At 37.2% G+C, this 22770-nt stretch overlaps 1 protein-coding gene across 1 annotated transcript in view; it reads left to right on the top strand.

The window, feature by feature from the left end:
- IL23R (interleukin 23 receptor) overlaps window positions 1-22770 on the top strand; it is a 54243-nt gene that overhangs the window by 13514 nt on the left and 17959 nt on the right. Inside the window, exons 5-7 of the mRNA XM_004280764.3 lie at window positions 8401-8561; window positions 12627-12772; window positions 18350-18506. Of these exons, the coding sequence (XP_004280812.1) occupies window positions 8401-8561; window positions 12627-12772; window positions 18350-18506 (464 nt within the window). The remainder of the gene's footprint in view (window positions 1-8400; window positions 8562-12626; window positions 12773-18349; window positions 18507-22770) is intronic.

The following is a 22770-nucleotide window of genomic DNA, read 5'->3' as shown; positions in this document are numbered from 1 at the left end:
TAACACCTCTGTGTTCAAGACATTTTGGGTAAAAACTAGACAGATTTTATGAATACATTGCTAAGCCTGGGGTTACTGGCTACATGTCATGGGCAAGAAGCTCACATCTTTCACTAAGTAGCGGTATGGTCAGGTAGCAAAGGGATGATGGAAACACTGAGATCAGTGATGGGTTGTGTTGTCAAACATATAATATACTAAGCACTGCGCTCCATACTTCACGTGCCTTACATCTTCAATCCTCAGCTTAACCTTGAGCAGTAACTATTAGAATTGTCCCCTTTACAGAGCTTATGTTACTTCCCCTTAGACATAAGGGAGCCAGAATTCTAACAGGTGTCCAAGACTTAACCAATCCTCCTTGCCTCTGGGACAAAGTAGTCCCCTCGAGATGAAAAGAGTCCATGAGGACAAGAATCTCATTGCAAAGGCAACTTTAGGAATGTGAAAATGAGGGCAGTATGGGAGCAAACACCACAGTTTAAGCTCAAAGAAAAGTTAGATAGTGCCAGATTGACAGAGAATGCCTAGGCTTTGCTATCTCCTGCAACTTATACTATCTCATGGACTCACTGATCTTGATTAGTTGGTTAATTCTTTTTCTTTTAATATAACAGCTTTATTGAGTATAATTCACATACCATACAATTCACCTTATTTAAAGTGTACAATTCAATGATTTTAGTATATTCAAAGAGTTGTGCAACCATCACCACAATATTAGCACATTTTCTTCATGCCAGAAAGAAACCCCATCGTCATTAGCAGTTACTCCCCATCTCCCCCCAACCCTCCCAGCCCTAGGCATCCTCTGTGCATTTGCCTACTCGGGACATTTTATATAAAAGGAATTATACAATTTGTGGTCTTTCATGACTGGCTTCTTTCACTTAGTGTAAGGTTTTCAAGGTTCATCCATGGTGTAGCATGTATCAGTACTTCACTCCTTTTTATGGCTGACTAAAGTTCCATTATTGTATGAATATATCACATGTATCCATTCATTAGTTGATGGACATTTGGGTGGTTTCCATTTTGGGGGCTACCATGAATAATGCTCTACTAACATTCATGTACAAAATTATGTATAGACATATGTTTTCATTTCGCTTGAGCATATATTGATACTTAGGAATAGAATTGCTAGGTCATATGGTAACTCAGTTTAAACTTTTGAGGAACTGCCATACTGCTTTTTTTAATTGAATTATAGTTGATTTACAATATTATGTTAGTTTCAGGTGTACAACATAATGATTCAATATTTTTATAGGTCATATTCCCTTTAAAGTTATTGCAAAATAATGGCTGTGTTTCCCAGTGCTGTACAATATATTTTTGTTCCTTATTTATTTATATTTATTTATATATTTATATTTATATATTTATATATTTATTTATATTATATATATATATATATATACCACATCTTCTTTGTCCATTCATCCGTTGATGGATACTTAGGTTGCTTCCATATCTTGGCTATTGTAAATAATGCTGTTATGAACATTGGGATGCATGTCTCTTTTTGAATTAGTGTTTTCATTTTCTTCCGATATATACTCAGCAGTGGAATTGATGGATCATATGGTAGTTCTATTTTTAGTTTTTTGAGGAACCTCCATACTATTCTCCATAGTGGCTGCACCAATTTTCAATCCCATCAACAGTGTACTAGGGTTTCCTTTTCTCCACATCCCTGCCAACATTTGTTATTTGTAGACTTTTTGATAATAACCATTCTGACACGCGTGAGGTGGTATCTCATTGTTTAGTTCTGTTTTGTTTTGGCCATGCCGCACATCTTGTGGGATCTTAGTTCCCCGACCAGGGACTGAACCCAGGCCCTTGGCAATGAGAGCGCATAGTCCTAACAACTGGACCGCCAGGGCCCCTCTCGTTGTTTTAATTTGCATTTCTCTAATGATCAGCAATGTTGAGCATTTTTTCATGTGCCTGTTGGCTACCCCTAATTTCCTATTTAGTATCATAAAAATGTTCTCCTAATATTTTATAAGATTATTATATATCTCTTTTAAAAGCCATTAATGCATTAACAATTATATCTGTCTAAATTATTTACACGTGGTTTTTGAGGGACACATCTTCTCTATCAAGTGAGGAATACTTGCAGTAGTTATGAATACTGAAATTGTTCTCAGTACCCAAAAAGTCACTTTGGAAGTTTTAAGAATAGATTTATTAAAGAGCAAACTGTCAGAAATATCCCTTGGAAAGAGTACAGGCTTTAGAATTTTATGTTTGAATTCCAGTTCTGAGGCTTATCATTTAGATGTCTTTTATGGTACAAATATCTGAAAACCCAAGTGCAGTGACTTAAACAGACAAGGCCATAGTGGTAGGTAGTACGGAGATAGCATGTTAATTCAATGATACCCCAAGGAACCAGGCTCTTTCCACTTTTCTCCTCTGCAGCCTTTAGTGTGTTGGCCTTAATCCTCAGATGCTACACATCGGGCTTCTCATCCACGTTTCAGGAAGGAAAGAGGTGAAGGGAAAAGGATATTCTCCCATGGAATTCCACTTGCATCTCATTGGCCAGAGTTGAGTTACATGTCTACTCTGTCAGGATGGCAACCTCAGAAGGGGTGTTATGGGTGGAGTTCAGTACTGTCATCTAATAGTATCTGCCACAATTGCTAGCTGAGGGATCTTGGTAAATTTGTTTAGCTTTGCTAAGCCTCAGCCTCCTGAGAAATGAGTATAAGTAATACCATACTGAGTGTTATAAAACTTACAAGAAAGCAAATTATAAGAAAAGGCTCACAAATAGGAAATGCTTAGAAACTGACAAAAAGGTGATGTTAGAATATTAGAACATTAGGGTGAAACTCAAGGCTGGCTCTCTAGACTTGTTTGATTTGTTCCAAAATCAAAACCTGACTGATGTGGGAGACAAGATTAATGTAAAGCCATAAAAATGATCACTTACAGGATATTATAAACAATAACTTTATTTACATTATTTTCAAGTAACAGTAATTTTGGACAGATGACTATCTAGAAAGATTGTTAAATGTGCTCTAATAAGACTAATTTTCTAACTGTTGTACATATGTCAGTAGTAAAGTCACTCATTTATTCAAACTAGAAATGTAAACCCAATGTGGGCAAGAATTTTTGTTTGTTTTGTTCATTGCTATATTGCTTGAGCCCAGGATGAGGCCTGGCGCATAGTAAGCGCTCAATAAACACTCGTTGAGTGATTATTCTGATAACTAGAAATAAACATTTCCTGCATCCTCCCTTCACAATCTAGTTAACTAATAATACTACAAGGTCCTATATATTAAAAAAAACTTTTCTTACTGTCTTTTCTGAAACCAAGAGCAAATTATAGCCAAACTCAGGCAAACCTAACCCAAATTCTGACTTGATTGAGTCCAGATTAATGGAATTTTATCATTTTTTTAAAAACTTTATCATAGGTTATCATAAAAGATGTGAAGGGTTACCATAAAAGCAAATGTTCTCCTCTAGCAAATTCAAAGAATGAGCTCCTATAAGCACAGACAAATTGGAAAAGAAAATAAACATCTGTTTGTCTTACAATTAATTAAAAATGCACCCACGAGTTGAGAAAAATTAGAGAAATCCATTTTTCTAACTTATGGTTAAGAAGGCCTTTCCCCCTAGGAAAAAGGTGAGTTATAATGAATTTTGTGGTTGAAGTGGTATCAGATTTAAAAAGCCTTTTCTAGATCCTGGGTTCTCAGGGTATTTTCCACTTGGGCAGATAGGTAGAGATCAGCATTTGCAAGGTTTCACTTCCAACTCATGTGGTTCTGTTTTCCAGTAAAATCACATATAGAGAGAAGCATTTCACCTCAGCCCACCCACTTGTTTCCACAGTGGCAGAAAGATGGCATTCCCTCTATGGCAGCATAGGGGCCATCAGGGCCTCCGTCTGGTGTTGGATTGAAGTTGTAATGTAGAGGAATTGTGTCTGTGTTGCTTCAAGAGTCTTCTTTCTCCCCAGAACCTTTGTGGTGACCCCACCAGCAGAGCTACATGTCCATTCACATACACTCCTCAACCCCTTTGTATTTTGCTATGTACCAGTGGGTGGTGATAGAAAAAAAAAAAGAATCTCTGCTAATAAATATCTACTTACTGTTGTCCCATTACGCTCAACAACTTCATGTAAATACGTTCTTTCTTTACCTTGGATACTCTTGCAATGTCTGGCACAGTACCTTGTTGAATGAAAATAAATAACTTGTTGAATGAAAATAAGTGCATGATGGCCCTTCATTCTATTTTATTCAAGTCAATTTAACAAATATTTATTTAGTATTTCATGTCTTCTTGGAACTATGTTAAATGCTAGAAAAATTTTTAAAATACGCAACATGTCGGTGCATGACAAGTTTATAAACTGTTTAGAACAGCATCAATGGTAGAATTTTCAGGTACTATGAAAGACCAATAGGGTCTTTTAATTTTTTGTTTTTTGTTTTAGATATTGTATTATTCTTATTATGTAACTGCTACACTTCCACTTTTTATTTATTTATTTATTTATCTTTTGGCTGTGTTGGGTCTTCGTTTCTGTGCGAGGGCTTTCTCCAGCTGTGGCGAGCAGGGGCCACTCTTCATTGTGGTGCGCGGGCCTCTTACAGTCGCGGCCTCTCCCGTTCCGGAGCACAGGCTCCAGATGCGCAGGCTCAGTAGTTGTGGCTCACAGTCCTAGTTGCTCCGCGACATGTGGGATCTTCCCAGACCAGGGCTCGAACCCGTGTTCCCTGCATTGGCAGGCAGATTCTTAACCACTGCGCCACCAGGGAAGCCCAGGGTCTTTTAGTTTTAATGAGACCCCTAAAAACAACTGCCTACTCTTCCAGTTCATAAGGCCTGCTTGTTTCTGCCGCATCTTCCTCTCCATATGCATATTCATTATAACCAGAGTTCTTAGATATAATTCCAAATATATTTGAGGCTGTGATGTTATATTTCTACTGAGTTCAATAACCAGTTCATATGTTAAAATCCATCTCCTCACCGATTCTGCACCAGTGCTTGGAGAGCTAATTGTGGCTGGGGACAAACACAAACTTACTGACTGATATTACTTTATATTCATGACCACTCACCTCACCTGGACCCAGGTAGCCACCCAGTAGTCCTACTACACTTCACTGGTCAAGTCACTCCCCCACTAACCGGGTAATTATTTCATTACTCTTTCTTTCATCTCTGGTCTCTAACATCTTCTCCTCTTCCTCACTCTATTGATGACCTGCTTTCTATTTCACTGAGAAAATAGGAGTAATGAGAAATACCACAGCCTCCCTCATCTGCTGACACACTGACATCTGTATCCACATACTTGGTCTTCCCTTCTAGTACTGTGGATGAACTACCATTGCCCTGATGCCAGCTCTCCACTGTGTACTAGATCTTACCCTGCCTGCCTACTAGAGGACATCGCTCCAACAATACTCCTTTTCTCTGTATCATCACCTTTTCTATCTTTACTGGATCTCCTCATCAGCTTTCAAAGATGCTGTAGCATCTGCTCTCTTGAAAATACAACCCTCCCTTGGTCCTTGCCTTCCACTAATCTATTTCTCTGCTCCTTCTATGGCAAACTCCTCAAAAGAGTTGTTTGTACTTTCTGCCTCTACTTCCTCTCTTTTCATCGTCTCTTTAATCTAGTCAAGTTTTTGCCCTTCACCTCCAGGTCTTAGCAGTGTCACTAATGACTTCCCCATTGCCAGATGCAATGGTTTATTCTCAGTCCCCACCCTCCTTATCAGGAGGATTTACCATCAGGAACATTTAACTTAGCTTTTTACTTCCTTCTTTTGGTTTCCAGGACAGCACTCCCTTTTGGTTCTCCTCCTACCTTCCTGGATGCTTTTCCTCAGTCTCTTTTGCCAGTTCCCCTTTATTCCAGTAAAGTAATGGTGACCCAGAGCTCTATCCTAGGACCTCTTATTATCTCTATCTACATTCATTACCTAAAAGATCTCACCCAAATTTATGGTGTAAAACTCCCTAATCTATATCTCCAGTCCAGATATCTCTCCTGCAATGCAGCCATCATTTATCTAACATCTTACTCAGTATTTCCTCTTAGATGTCCAAAATGTATTTTCAAGCTAACACTTTCAAAACCAAATACCCAGTTTCCTTTCCCCAGACTCGCATTCCCTATCTCAGTAAGTGGTAACACCATCCTTTGCAGTATTCAGGTTAAAATCATTGGAGTCCTCCTGGATTCCTCTCTAACATGCCCCCCCCCCCATTCAACTGATCAGCAAAACCTACTGGATCTGTCTTTAAAAAACTGACTTCTCACTGCCTGATCCAAGCCATATCATCTCTCACCTGCATTAGTAAACTGGTGCTCTACCCTTCACCTTTGCCCTGCTACAGTCTATTATGCACAAGTAGTCAGAGTAATCCTTTTCACATGCACATCAGATGTCACTCCTCTGCTCAAAATCTCCCATTTCACTCAGAGATCAAAGGCAGTCCTTCCATGGCCTTATGTGACCTTACAATGCCTTCTAAATCTCCCACTCCTCTAGGACTCTCTGATATCATCTCATCCCTTTCCATCCCTCAGTCTACCAAGCCTCAATGACCTCCTTACTGTTCTTGAACAGGACAGGCAAGGTCCTGCCTCAGGGCCTTTGCATATCACCTAGAATGCTCCAAAGAGCCACAAGACCTGATTCTTTACTGCTCTAGTGTTACCTTCTCAGATGCTCAGATCTTCCCAATCTCCCTAAAAAAAAAAAAAAAAAAAAATACCCCCACACCTACTCCTAGCATTTCCTAACCTCCTTCTTTTCTCTTCTGAATGTTTATCACCACAAGACATATTATATATGCATTTGTTTCCACCAGAATGTGTGCTCCACAAAGGTTGGGACTTTACCTGTTTTGTTCACTGTGGTAGCCCCAGTGACTAAAGTAGTGCTTGGAACATAGTGGGTGTTAAATAAACATTTTTTGAATGAATGATTACATTAAAAAGTACTGTTCACCATTATCACCACAAATCAGCAGTGTTTATTAAAAATCTATTAACTACAACTAGGATTAGGTGCAATGGAAACTTCAGAAAAATATAAATCATGCTGACTCCTTCAACAAATAATCTGTTATGTATTAGTTAGCACAAGAAAAAAAGAAATAGAAGTAAGAAATTTAAAAAACTTTGTAACAGGGCTTCCCTGGTGGCGCAGTGGTTGAGAGTCCTCCTGCCGATGCAGGGGACACGGGTTCGTGCCCTGGTCCGAGAGGATCCCATGTTCTGCGGAGAGGCTGGGCCCGTGAGCCATGGCTGCTGAGCCTGCGCATCCAGAGCCTGTGCTCTGCAACGGGAGAGGCCACAACAGTGAGAGGCCCACGGACCGCAAAAAAAAAAAAAGAAAGAAAAAAAAGAAACAAACAAAAAAAACCTTTGTAACATACAGTTGTATGCAAAAATTGTCCTAAAGTATATAGTCAGTCATTACAATTAGATTCTTCATCTAAAATAGTGCTTTGTGGTCTAGGTGCTGATATGAGGGGTAGACTTTAAAAGAAGAATTAAATTGCCTAGTAACTATGGTTAATGTCGGTTTGAGAATACATTTCCATTTTGACTTGTGGTCTCAATATGTGTGATAAAAGAATTAGCCACAAACCAATTAACAACATGTATGTGGTTTTCTCTAACTGGAAAATATTCAAAGCTGCCCTACTTACTACTTACACATAGTTGCCATTCTCTTATTTTCACATTTGAATACTTATTTACCATGAAGTTAGCATTCCTTATTACAAAGCCCTTGCATGGAACCCCTGTGCAATGCTCCTTCTCAGAGGGAGCTCATTTACTTCAAGCCATGTCCACAGCTGCCCTTCCCAAAGAGGTACAGTAGGCATAGTACCCAGGGCTAGCCATACTTTCAGGAGTCTACAGGATGTTTAATTGCATTTAAAATCACAGGAAAAAATGAACCATTAGGTCAAAGAAAATGGTTTAATATGTGATATTAATATAGTTGCTTTTATATCAGCAGTTGTGAAACATAATCTATATGAATATATGTGTGTGTGTGTGTGTGTATATATATATATATATATATATATATATATATATATATATAAACATAAACATACCTACACACATATAAACTTTTTTATGTTAATGGGAGAAGGGGTCTATGAAGGCAAAAGTGCTTAGGGCCCATGAAAGTCATACTGTGGCCCTGGATGGTCTTGACTTTGTTTTAAAAAATTCTAAAAGTGAAACCAATTCTGATTCATTTTTAAGTAAAAGGTTGCCTTCTGAAAGCTAGCTAAAAAGATAGCATCAAAAAAATTGAGGAATAATTAATTCAAACCAACATAACTGGTGATCATAATCTTTTTTTTAAGTTTAGAGACAGAAGAAGAGCAAGAGTATCTCACTTCAAGTTATGTTAACATCTCCACTGATTCATTGCAAGGGGGCAAGAAGTATTTGGTTTGGGTCCAAGCTTCAAATGTACTGGGCACGGAGAAGTCAAAACAAGTGCAAATTCACCTGGACGATATAGGTAAAGAAAAAGAAATTCTGTAATGGCTTTACGAATAAACAACTAATTTGTTCTGACCTAATCAAATGAAGTTGAGATTTGAAAAGAGTTTCCCTAAAGTTCCTGAAGATCATGATACAGACAACAAGAATTACCCATAAGTCACTGCCTGAGACAAGCCAAAGATAAGTAAGGCTGCCATTGTGTTGTATATTCTTCCAGTCTTATTTCTACATGGGGTATGTCTTTTCACAATATTTACTGGGAACTTCTTATGTTTAACCATTGTTCTAAGGGCTAGGGAGAATGAGATAGACAAGGAAGATACTTCCTGTCCTAAATATCTTGCAATCTACCAGGGAAGAGGGAAAGAAATAAGGATTATAATAAAGTGTGATGCGTCTTATGTTGTGAGAAGTACAGCATACTAAAGCATTCTACTGTATATGCTATTTTGGAAGTTATGTTTTTGTTTGATTTTGTTTGAAAAGTTCTACAAAAAACAGAAAATTGTGGAGAATTATGTAGACGTCTCTATGTACACCAGCCAGATTCAACAAAAGTTAACATTTTTTGCTTCAGGTATTTTAGAACTTGCCTTTAAAAAAATAATAATATAGAATACATATTTCTATTAATTTAATCTATAATCTTATTTTTAATTAATATCTTTAATTAGTCCCTTATTATTGTTCTCAATTTTTCACCATCATAAACTGCACTGCCATGGACAACCTTTTGGCTGAATTTTTGCATAGTAGTTGTTTTTTTCCTTAAGATAACTTCCAAAAAGTGATTGCCCTTGAGCCTTTTACAACTATATCGTAGTCCTAAAGCCAGAGTACAGCCAAAGAGCACCAAGTGTGAATCACCTTCTCTGGAGATTCTAGTGCCAATTATTCCTGTTTTTGTTATTAAAGATGATTTCAGTAGCTAACATTTATGGCACACTTTCTTCAGTGCTAACTGCTTTTACATACATTATCTTATTTAACCCTCACAACAGTCCTATTCTGTAGAAGAGATTATAATTTACACATGAGGAAACCAAGGCTAGGTGGCATTAGAAGTTGAGTTTGCAGAGCTAGGAAGCCTCTAGTTCTAGTATCCTCAACTCCTATCCTCAGTCTTTATTTAAAGCACACTGCAATGTGTCTGACAACTTTCCTGCTGATTAATGTTCTAGGGGATGTGACACCTCTTGGGGCACAACACGGGTATCCTTTGGGGACTACTGGGGTCTTTTATTGGAACTAATATCTCAACGTCTCAACTAAACTGAACTATCTCAACTAATAAGATTGGTCTAAAAATCTGTCCTTATGCTATGAATATTGGCTTTGAAAACAAACACTGCTGACTATGGTGGTGAATAGTAACTCCATTGTACTGTATATTCTTGGACTTATAGTTCTCCACATTTTTGTAAGTTTACATTTTGAGGTAGGATATAGCCATAACATGCCCTTATCTTAAAACAGGTTCCCCTCAATGGATTAATGATGTTTAAAGGCTATTGTGTTCAGTATCATTTTGGCAGTATCATTTTTAGGAACTAGATTATTACTATTAGTCTTACTGCTATTATTACCATTGTTATCTTATTATGATCTTAGTGTCATTGCATCCATTTATTGAACACCTATAGTGTTCCAGACAATTAACATGCAAATCACATTTAATTCTGAAAACAATCATGCATGGTACCACTGTGCCCATTTTACAGACGAAGAGAGAGATAAAATAATTTGCTCAAAGCACATAGCTAGGAAGGAGGAGAGCCAGATGTCATCTCAGACTTGCCGACTTGCTGTAATTAACCAGCACCCCACCTCCCATAAAGGGAAAATCTCATCTGGCTGTCACCTCCAAATCTGCTTTTCACACTGAACCAGGGAGCCTCTTGTTTAGAGTTACTCCACCTCCTTCTCTTCCTCCTTTCTCAGTATCCCAAAATGCACTCTTAGAAACTCAGGTTGAAAAGCACAGGTTGACAGTGTAGGAGGCTACTCCCAACAAAGCCCCTAGGTTATTAATGGATGAACTATATTCATTTGTGGCCCTTTAAGAATGAGACATTGCAAGTTAGATATATGAACTGTTCTACGAAACTGAAGACAGGGAACTCTCCTGGGAGCAATTTCCACATAACGGCTATGGGATTGGTCTTTAATTAAGTTAGGAAGATATGCTGAAAGGCAGGGCTGAATTAAGAGTGCAGTAACACTGCCAAAATGACATGTGAGAGGAATGCTTAAACTTCTCTTATAGAGAAATAAGTTTCAATATGGAAAATGCAGTGCCTTCCGGCTGCCATCTTGAACATTAGTTCTCCCCACTGAATAATTATAAGTAAATACATGCTGTTAGAAAGACACCAAAGAACTATAATATGGTTCTTTATTTCAATATAAGTGGAAACTAAAGATATGGCATCTACGATGGAATTGACGGTTTTTTAAAAAAATGTAAGCTCTAATGGGAATGTATGAAACCAAAGCAATGAGAGCAAAAATTCAACATTCTGAGTCTTCTGTAACAAACTAATGTTCAAGTACATATTACATAACATGTTTTTATTTGAAAAATATAAGCTCATTCAAACCTAAACCGTCAGATCTCTATTGCACCGATCTGCTCTGTGCTAAGACTCTATCTTAAACTCAACTTACGTTTCTCATAGGACTAAGCAGACTTTTGCTTCCTCCCCAGAATATCTCTTTCTGCAAAAGGGTCTCGGAATGCTTGTGCTGTTACGTCTGTGGCAGGTCACACTCAGAGGTGGGAGACAGGAGGGGGTAGGTAATTTGTAGCCTTGAGGGTGCTTAAATGGTCCCAAGTGGTTTCAGAGCCCTGGAGATCCACTTCCCTGACTCTAGAAATCTCTGAATTCTGATTCTCATTACAAGAAGCTTAAACTAGCAAAAGGAAACCACCTATGGAATTCAGATGATAAAACTTCAGTATGGTAAGCTCTTTAATTAGATTAATCCTGCTACTACTACTTATGTTCTATACTGGGTTTAGCCCACGGATTTTATTTTAGGTCAGTGCTACTAGAAAGCAAATCTTTAATTTTTATATTTTTCTACAAATCATATATCTGTGCACATAATTTTAGATAATATTATTCACTGAAAATAAAACAAATTTCCCAAAGAATACTTTATAAACTTAGAATAAACAAAAAGGAAACTAAGTCATAGAGAATATTAAGCTGTAATAATGGCCTCTAAAAACACACATACAGGTTCTTGAGTTCTTTGTTAAGTAATACATCTAACAAAGTTATAGGTTTTCACTGTTCTACTATGCATATAGGAGAAATGGGAAATGCCCATGATTTTATTCTGTTCAGACAGAACAAATTTACAAGAATTTACACAGTTTAGAAATACAGAGCTTCCAGTTACACCATTACACCTACTACAAAAAATAACTAGTAAGATAACCAATCAGAATGTCAGTTTCCTTTTGAAAATCATAATCACAGAACACAGCAATAATTTGTAAAGTCTAAGAGTCTTGTGAGACTCCTTGTTCAAATCATACTTTCAAGTACAGATTTATTTTAATAGATAACAAAAGTTAGCAATAAATATAAATATTCATACAAGTTTCCCTATGACACAAGAGAATAAAAATATTATTGTGAACGATCTTAATTTTACATCTTACCAAATTAGATTCTCTGAACTAAATTTAGGATGCAAAACATCATTTCTCCCTAAACAGATGCGGGAAAGAAGAGATATCTTCTTTACCTCCTTTTTACATTCTTTTGTTAATAGGCCAGGCTTCAGAATTTCATTAGTTCGGAATACAGGGGAGTATGAGGTGGGAAAGGACAAGACAGAGCTCCATTTAACAGAAATGGAGAATGGGTGGAACAGAATTTTACTTAAGAACAGCAGTTTTCTCCTACATAATAGATTAGAAAACAAGAAAAATTTCATGTTAATTAGATCATGAGATTTTTTTTTTTTGGTACTTTGAGTTTTAACATTCTAAATATTGATGAAAAAATATTGATTTCTCCCTAGGCAAGTTTTAAGCTGCTGGATTTCTGTTTTTGTTTTTCTTTAGTGATACCTTCTGCATCCATTATTTCCAGGGCTGAGGATATAAATACTACAGTGCCCAAAACCATAATCCACTGGAATAGTCAAACATCAATTGAAAAGGTTTCCTGTGAAATGAGATACAAGGCTACAACAAACCAAACTTGGAACGTAAGCTAACTTTCACTATTCTTTTGCATGTAAGTGAGTGAAAGAAAAGCCAGCCAATAGTCAGTGACCACAGTGGATGTATAATGATCTATTTTACATGTTTTTATCTGATTGTTCATGTAATATTCAAACCACTCTACTTTTAATAATGATGCTTCCAAATAGAGAGGTGTTTCCTGAAAAGGTCTCTTGCCTTTTGTAAACTGCTAAATAGACAAATGTCCAACTAGGACGGATTCATCTCTTTAGCTCCTTGTAATTCACTGTCTCTTAGGGTGAAATTTATATCAGTGATTATGAATATAAAATGTAAGTATTCTATGCTGAAATTTAACAGCCACCCAGGGAAATAAAATCTGTTCAAAGAACTTCAGATTTATGGGTGTCTCTTTTTAAATGAAAAATGTGCAATCCAAAATGTAAAATTTGTTACTATATTAGTCTTAGATGAGCATAAGGTAAAAAGTGAATGTCTAGGCAAACTAATCATCCTTAAATACCAATGGTAAGTTAGTAAGCGTCTTAGGAGAGGCATAGGTACAAGGTTCATTAATAAAATCGCATCACATGACAGCACCTGTGAACATTATAATAAAAACTCACTAATTTGAACTACAGGGTAACACTAGCCTGGCTGAAGAAAAAGTACCAATTTTAGTGTATTTGAAAACAAATGCCATTTTATTATTTTTAAGTACAATAAACTGGCATTTAGTCAAAATAATTAAGGAATGGAGTTTATGGCTTTGCTTAATTAATAGTTATGTGTCATGTATGAATTTACCAGTTTTCAGAGAGTTAAGTGAAATGATATGTATTTATTCTCTGGTGATTAGCATGGCTCCAAAGTTTTCATCATTCTGAACATGAACGATATTGGCTTTGCTGTAGAACAATATGTTTAAAGAGTGTCAAGAAAATGAGGGTAAAACTATACTGATTTCATGACATACTCTAAAGACTGCTCTTTAAAAAGAAATCCCGGATGCCAAGTTGTTTATTTACCCTTGTTAATGTACATGAGAAATGCGATCTTTTAGTTGTTTAGATTACACTTGGATGCAAGTCCATGTTCTGCAACATTTGGTCAGTAACCAAATGAAGAGCCTGCTGGACTTCGTTGAATAAATAACTGCGGCATTTGTGTGCACAGCAACCCCATGCTTGAAGCCTAGGACGAGCAAGATTAAAAACTGCACAGCCAATCTTTTGCATATGTGGAATTTAGGTAAATTTGAAAACAACCCAAATGAAACTCTCATCCTAGATTCTGAGTGGATGAGGCTTTACTCTGATAAGACACCTGGGTAGTGTCAGGGTCATAGGATGATACTGAGAAGACGAAATTTCTTTATTTGGCATAATAAGCTATAAGAATGTTTAGAAAATAGAAAGGAGTTACAGTATCAGTATCCCTGAATAGATTTTCAGAAACCAACTGTTTTCTTGTTGAAATTCTTGTTCTCTGCTCCCCTTGGTGGTGCTACATATGCCACTGTGAGATTTGGTAACTCAGAGGTAAACCTGAGTTCCCTTTTCAAAACCTTCTCTTTATCAGAAGCAGGCAAATGGAGGAGCTGAAAGAATATTTGTTACCTCGTTTTATCTTCATCACAATCTTTTATGATAGGTAGTGTCAGCTCCATCATCGAAATGAGGACACAGGGCTTGAAAAGAGCTTAAGCCAGGTTCTCCAAGCTTACAGAGTTAGTAACTTAATGCCTCTTACAGACCCTACATCACTTTGGGCACCCCAAAAATGTTGGGAAAATGAAGGAACCAGTTTCAATTCAATATGTGTATCCTATCCCTTTTACCATGATTCCTCCAAATGTAATTACTCACACAGATGACCCAAGTCCAGTGGGTAACAGCCAGAATGATGCTTTGTTTTTTACATTTGTTACCCATCAGTTTCATCTGGATCATGCATAAAATGTTGTCTTTACCTCCTTGTAAGGAGACAGGAAGCGAGAGTCATGAAGAGTGGGCAGACACAAAGGACTACCGATTTGTTCTTCCACCTCAGCTCTGCCTGCATCACATAACTGATGGAAGGAAGCTCTTCACTTCAAAGTGGCAGACAGCTATGCACAAAGCCTTGTGGCTAAGCACATAGGCTCTGGAGTTCAAAGCCTGGCTCTACCACTTTCTGGTTGTGCAGCCTTGGGCAAGTTCCCTAGCTTCTCTGGGCCTCATTATTACCACACCTAAAAGAGGGATAAGATAAGCACCTACCTCACATGGTTTGGGGGATGATCAAATGATGGAAGAAGCTAGCCCAGAGCCTGGAATAGAGTTAATGTTCAGTAAATGCTGGCTGTTACTGTTCCTCTTCATCTTAACCTCCAGGAGAGCCATGCAGCAGGTGTGGTCGAGCCAAGGATGCCCACCTGAAAATCAAAATCAGTGCATTGAGGGTGTTTTCAGCTGTTTTTAGCTAAGCTGCATATAAATTACGAGGTATCAGCCAGTCCTTCAGGTGAACCTTCAAGGCTGACACCATGGGGAGAATACCTACTTGTTGGTTATCTTCACGGACTGTCTCCCTACCTCCCTGGCATCCTTGCCCACTTCTGTGTACCTTATCTCAGGAACATTTACCATGTTGTTTGTATTTACCATTTTACACGTGTATTTTCCCATCCTTTAACTGTGAGTCCCTGGAAGACAGGACTGTTCCATAAGCATTTTTGTATTTCCATTGATATTTTAATGTCTGGTTCACACAGATAATATTTTAACACATTAGCTATTAGTATTATTATTATTTGCCTTTAATGGTGCCAACAACAGTGATAGTAAAGTAGGGAAATCCTGACTAGAAGTTCAACTGAATGGATTAACATTGACTCGAGTCTCTGATTAAGCTAGACCAGGGTATTGGCAAACTTTTTATTCAAGGGCCAAATAGTAAACAATTTAGGCTTTGCAGGCCATAAGATCTCTGTCCCAACTATTCAACTCTGCATTTGTAGCATAAAAGTAGCCATAGGCAATATGTAAATGAATGGACATTGTTGTGTTCCAGTAAAATTTTACTTTTGGACACTGAAATTTGAATTTTATATCATTTCCATGCATCATTGAAATAGTCTTCTTTGGATTTTCTTTCAACAATTTAAAAAATGTAAAAACTCTTCTTAGCTCATGGGCTGCACAAAACCAAGCATTCACTTTTTTCCTGGAATGGTTAGTAGAACAGCAGGCAGATAGCCAAGGTTCAAATCCTTGGCCTTTGCATTTCAAAAGTATAAATGCTAGTATAGGACAGAAGACTTGTAAGAAAATGTGATTAGTCATGACTGGCTCTCTCAATCCCCATCCCCCTTCCCTCTCACACCAAAGACTAGATAAAGATTCCTGAGCAGAGAGGGGGGGAATGGGTGAGGGGAAGAGGTTGGTAAGGGGGAAGAACAAAAAGAGTTTAGACTTGGGTGGTTACTGAGCAGGACCCCTCATCTGGGCCATGCCCCAGGTTGGAAGTCAGAGGAAGTTGGGATTATAGAACTCTGAATAGGTTGAGATTCTCCCCTTCACCCAAGGATGCTCCCAGAAATTTAGGTGTAACCCTAGGAAAAGAGGTACCTCAAAATGATGGAGATTAAGTTTCCAGGCCTCACGCCTTCAGAATTGAGGCTCTAAAAAGAAAGCAGCTGCTATAAAAATAAAGTTATATTTCTGGCCCTTGAGGTCATACCCTCTGCATAGGAACACAGTTAGGTCCAGCTCTCTCAATGACTATTGTAGCCTCTGAAAGTATCATTTTGAAGGTACCATCTTCAGCTTGCAAGGCCCTAAGCAGGCACCTGGTTGGCCTCTTAGTAGAAGCAACTGTTAACAGTTCCATAAAATTCTTCTTTCTATTTTAGAACTCTGGCTGTACTTTAGGGTATTTCTCTTCTTAGAGGACTTATCTATAAACATAATGGCAAGAGACATATTGGAGAACAGCAACTCCCCTCCAAAAGAAGCTCATATGAAGCAGGGTGCATATGGAAGTCAAACTTTTGGCACTAATAAAAACTCTCCTGGCACAGGGAGATCAGCTCAGTGCTTTGTGACCACCTAGAGGGGTTGGATAGGGAGGGTGGGAGGGAGGGAGACGCAAGAGGGAAGAGATATGGGAACATATGTATATGTATAACTGATTGACTTTGTTATAAAGCAGAAACTAACACACCATTGTAAAGCAATTATACTCCAATAAAGATGTTAAAAAAAAAAAAATTTCTCCTGGATCCCAGTAGACTCTAGGGGCCTTCAGTCATATTTAGAAGAGCAGAAAATTTCAAGGGCCGTGGGTAGAAATGTGGCTTATGGAAACTCTGAATGATATCTTTCAGGAAACGTGATATCCCAAAACAGATATGTTTATGATTTTTACATTTTCAATGCATTGCAAGTTTTAAAGATTTATGTTAAGACTGGGTTTTAACATTAGAATCTCTAAATGACGTGTATACCTTGTTGTGTGTGTGTGTTTTAATCGTGATAGTTTTAACTTTCTCTTTCATGGTGACTGTTCTCTCCCAGTTGCTGAATAAATGCATTTCTAGACTTTTTTTTTTTTTTTTTTTTTGCGGTACGCGGGCCTCTCACTGCTGTGGCCTCTCCCATTGTGGAGCACAGGCTCCGGACGCGCAGGCTCAGCGGCCATGGCTCACAGGCCCAGCCGCTCCGCGGCATGTGGGATCTTCCCGGACCGGGGCACGAACCCGTGTCCTCTGCATCGGCAGGCGGACTCTCAACCACTGCGCCACCAGGGAAGCCCTAGACGTTTTTTATGTTTACGTTTCAATTGTGCTTCACTTTTTTCAGTAGATCCACTATTACGACACACTAAGGTGCTGCGTAAATGCCTTGGTTTTTCTCTCCCATCTGAACCAGCTTGTCTGGGGGTCCTTTTTCATTATATTTTATAGCAGGTTGTAGTCCCAGAAAAATGATTTTTAAGTTTATCCCTCAGCTATTTTCTTGCTTATCTTCCATTGGATTTTCACGTTTCAACAGTCTTAAATGTTTTGTTTTGTTTTCTCATATATATATATGAGAAAGGATATATATATCCTTGTAGAATGCATAGATCTGCAATAAGGACCAATTTAACAGCTTAGTTTGTAGGTAATTTTTTCCAAAAGTCATCATTCACAAGTGAAATTATTTCATCATTCAGGAAGAATTATTGATCTAAATATGCAACTGCAGAGAAAGAGAGAGAGAGAGGAGGGAAGACTGAATTCAAACAGTTGCTATTATGTCCCCCTTTCTCCCACCCTATTAAAATCAGCTGTTCCAAAATTAAGACTATATTACATTTTGGAATTTCTTGATATTTAAAAGCTTGAAAGAGTTGTCAAACACTAAGCAACATGTATTTCACTTTTAAGGTTAAATAACACGTATTTGATTATCTTTGGCCATCTTTTATACAAAGTAGCCTATTCCTCTCTGTTTTCCCAGGGTCCTGGAACATAGTAAGTGTCCCATACATTTCTGCTAAATGGAATAATTGTTTTAAAAGCACAGTGCATCATATCTTTATGGTATTTCACTATGGTTATTCATCCATTTTAGGTTAAAGAATTTGACACCAATTTTACATACGCGCAACAGTCAGAATTCCACTTGCAGCCAAACACTGAGTACGTATTTCAAGTAAGATGTCAAGAAAAAGCTAAAAGGTACTGGCAGCCCTGGAGTTCACCCTTTTTTCATAAAACTCCTGAAATAGGTGAGTGTATTTATATATTTAATCTCTTAGGCTTCTCTTTTGACTTCTGTCTCTTTTCTAAGTATATATTTGTTTCTCCTTAATTTCTATCAAAATCGACAAAACTATTCTAGGGCAGGTGATAACATTTAAATTGTCATTTTCCTTTGATTTTGTTAAGGCTGACTACAATTTATGTAATGGTTCTCAAACATTTCAGAGCATAAAAACCACCTGGGGGTGCTTGTTTAGTATGCATGGGATTACGTAATTCTCTTCTCAATAAAATCTAGCTGAGCTATTATCTTTAGGTATTTTCCTGCTCTTAATATTATTCGTTTAATTTTCTAGTCATTTACACATCGTTCAATAAAATCTTAGCCAAATAGACTCAATTGTAAGCAAATAATAAAATAAATCTATAGTAATTTTCATAATACTCCATAGTGGCCCCATTATCCTGAAGATGTCTCCCTACTGTAGGTAGCCTATACACTAGATTAAAACTTTTTTTTCAGAACTGAAGTACTTAATTGTAATCACAGCACTGTTAATATCGTTCTTACTATAATACAACATCTTGGAATTGTGTTTTATGTTTTCAAAACACTTTGACATACATTATAAATATTGATGGACACCAAATAAGCAGAAGGTGCCAAGAGCCAGACAAGCTAAGAAGTTCTTTTGGTGCCCCCTACTGCCAAAATCTCAGAAACACATTATTAAGGGAATCATTTACAATACTGGTTATCAGTTCTCTTTTTTTAAAGTGATTTTTAAATTTAAGGTATTCTGTTTTAAGTTGATATTGTTAAAATTCTTAGGACTTTAGATGCCATTTTAGAATAGTCAGAATTTAGTTGATAATCTATTTTAATGAAATCTAAAATTGTTTAGCAAGATTATTCAAATTGATAATTAACATTTACTTACCACTTACAACGTACCACTATATATAAGCTTGTTTGACCTTTACATTAGTCATATTTGGTAGTGTAATTGGCATCATTTTACAAATGAGGAAACTGAAGCATGATTTGCTTCAAGCATGATTTGCTTTAACAGCAGTTAAAGGAGAACACGAGTTTTCTTACCACCAGCCCTCAGTAATCTCACAATTTCTTTCTTTAACCAATTACAGTTGACCCTTTAACAACATGGGTTTGAACTCTGCGGATTCACTTATACACAGATTTTTGTCAATAAATGCTACAGTACTACACAGTCTGTCGTTGGTTGAATCCACGGGTGCAAAACTGGGATGCAGTGGAACCAAGAATACTGAAGGCCAACTATAAATTATACGGGGATTTTTGGCTGTGTGGAGGGTCAGCACCCCAACCTCTGTGTTGTTCAAGGGTCAACTATACATCAAAGTGGAGGAACAGCTTACTAAAATATCCTACAGGTTCAGTACAGTCAGCTCTCCATATTCATGGGTTCCACATCCACAGATTCAACCAACCATAGATAGAAAATATTTGGGGGAAAAAAGCCTGGAAAGTTCCAAAAGCAAAGCTTGAATTTGCCTCACACCAGCAACTATTTCCGTAGCATGTACATTGTATTTACAACTATTTACATAGCATTTACATTGTATTGGGCATTATAAATAATCTAGAGATGATTTAAAGTATACGGAAGGATGTGCATAAGTTATGGGAACATACTACTCCATTTTAATTAAGGGACTCGAGCTTCCTCGGAGTTTTGTATCCGCGGTGGGGGGGGGGGGGGCGGTCCTGGAACTAATCCCCCATAGATACCAAGGGACTACTGTATAGGACCACAAATGTTCTCCTTTAAAAGTAAAGGCCGTAAACCTCACATAGAAGGAACAGGAATATCAGCTACCCCGCAACAATTCTAAATGTAAAGTCTTTGTTTCCTAAGGGGGAGAAAACCACTTAAGAGGCAAAAATGCCAGTTAAAATGAAATATCCCTGAAAACTTGCATCTATCCATGTTTAACATGTTAGCTAAGAGGAACCATAAACTATTGTCTTGGTACAAATTCCTGTCTAAGACACATTAAAGAAGAAACAGGGAAAGTGTGTTAGGGAAAGTGCTAGTATTAAATCTTTTCAAAAATTTATCTATTTTTATCTATTTGTAAAAGCAATGTAAGTCTGTTGTAATATGCAACCTAGAAATAAGTGTTGTTTACATTTTAATGGATTTAATACTAGTTTTTTCCTATGCACATATTTTTAAATGGTTGATGCTGTGGTATATGTACTGTTTTATATCCTGATTTTCTTACTTAATCTACTTTGTTGAATTTAAAAACCTATTAATGGGTGCATTCCAGTTTATGGATGTAGTATAATTTAATCATTTCTCTATTTAAACAATATCTAGGTTATTGCATTTTTTCCGTTATCAATAAACTTCTTTGAATAGCTTTGTATATGAACTCTCCTTACGTCTTTAGGTCTTTTTGGATCAAAAGTTAAGCACATTTTAAGATGTTTGATGCAAGTTGCCAAACTGCTTTTCAGTAAATCTTTAATATCAATTTCTTTTTAAAAAGGTATCCATGAAAAGACAGTAATTCATTTAAGTTGTTCATGAAGTATTCATGTATCCTCTACCATGCACCAGACACTTGCTAGGTACTTGCAGAACCTCAGTGAGCAAAGGAGACAAAGATCCCTTAATTCTAGAGAAGACAGTCAATACAAAAGTATAATAAAAAGTATATAACATTATAAATATAGAAATCAAGCAGTAAGAATCAAACCTCACAACTGAAGTTTGAATTGTTTCATAACCAACTTGTTTAATAATGGGGTTTTTTTGGCTAAACTTTCCCAGTCATTAAGGTTTATTTATTTATGAAGAAACACAGCCCAGGCAATACTTCACCCTCCATGCAGGAATTTCCTGGTTTTGTTCTCTAAAATTCTCATATGTGTATCACTAAACTGATTCATCCTGAAACAATGTGTTTCCAAAATTATGCCCAGATGGCACAGCAGGACAAATCATGAAGTAGGTACGGCTTTTCCTGCAGGCCCCTAGCATTCTTCTGTACCACTTTCCCTCTGGACAGCGCCTTTCCTTGGTCTTTAAAAACCTGGTCTCCAAAAGAAACCAAAGGAACTCAATTATAATAAGGATTAAATGACGTATTATCTTTTCCTTCCTTAGAGTATTTAGACTTCAATGGAAAACAAAGCCTTACACAGTAGTCCCCCCTTAACAGTTGGGAGACATATTCCAACCCCCCCAGTGGATGCCTGAAACCACGGATAGTATTGAACGTTATATACGTTATGTTTTTTTTCCAGTACATACACACTTATGATAAAGTTTAATTTCTAAATTAGGCACAGCAAGAGATTAACAACAATAGCTAGTAATAAAATAGAACAATTATAACAATATACTATAGTAAAAGTTATGTGAACGTAGTCTCTTTCAAAATATCTTGTGGAAATTTAATGCCTTTTGCATCTTAACTAAGCACTTATCACACTCTATAGCTGTAACTTTTACAGTTTCAGGTATGACAGCAAAACTAGCACAAATTTCTTTTTCCCTCTTCACAATTTCAAGGATAGAAGATTCATTCTTACTGTACAAGTTAGCAACCTCAGCATAGGATTATTTTTCCTTCCTTAATAAGTTGAGAACTTGCATCTTTTCACTTAAAGGAAGCACTTTATGGCTTCTCTTTGGCATATCCAAGTTGCCAGCATCACTGCACTTGTACTTTGGCCCATTATTACGTAAAATATGGGTCACTTGAACACAAGCACCATGATAACCAAGACGGTGTTCTGATAACCAAGATAGCTACTAAGTGACTAACAGGCCAGATCCGTGGATGATTCCCATCTGGGGTGGGACAGAGCTAGACAACGTGAGATTTCATCACACTACTCAGAATGGTATGCAATTTAAAACTTAAGAATTGTTTATTTCTGGAATTTTCCATTAAATATTTTGGGGCCCAGCTGACCAAGGTAACAACCCAAGGAAAGCAAAACGTTGGATAAAGGGGGACTCCTGTACTAAAAAAGAAAAAAAAAAAATCAACCTTAGTTGATTACTTCCTCTTGGGCTTTAATAATCACATAGGAGAAATTTCTCTAGATTTTTCTACACTGGTATAATAACAAGAGGCTAATTCGGTGACTGAATCCAGGTGACTTCAGAATAATAAATAATATAGCTAACATTTACTGGATGCTTATCGTGTGCTGGGCACTGCGATAAGGATTTTACTCATCACTGCAGCCCTATAAAACTGTTATTCCAACTGTGCAGATGAAGA

This window comes from Orcinus orca, chromosome 1, assembly GCF_937001465.1.
Source record: "Orcinus orca chromosome 1, mOrcOrc1.1, whole genome shotgun sequence".
NCBI lineage: Eukaryota > Metazoa > Chordata > Mammalia > Artiodactyla > Delphinidae > Orcinus > Orcinus orca.
The sequence above is the reverse complement of the archived record's forward strand: the minus strand, read 5'-3'. Positions and strand labels throughout refer to the sequence as shown.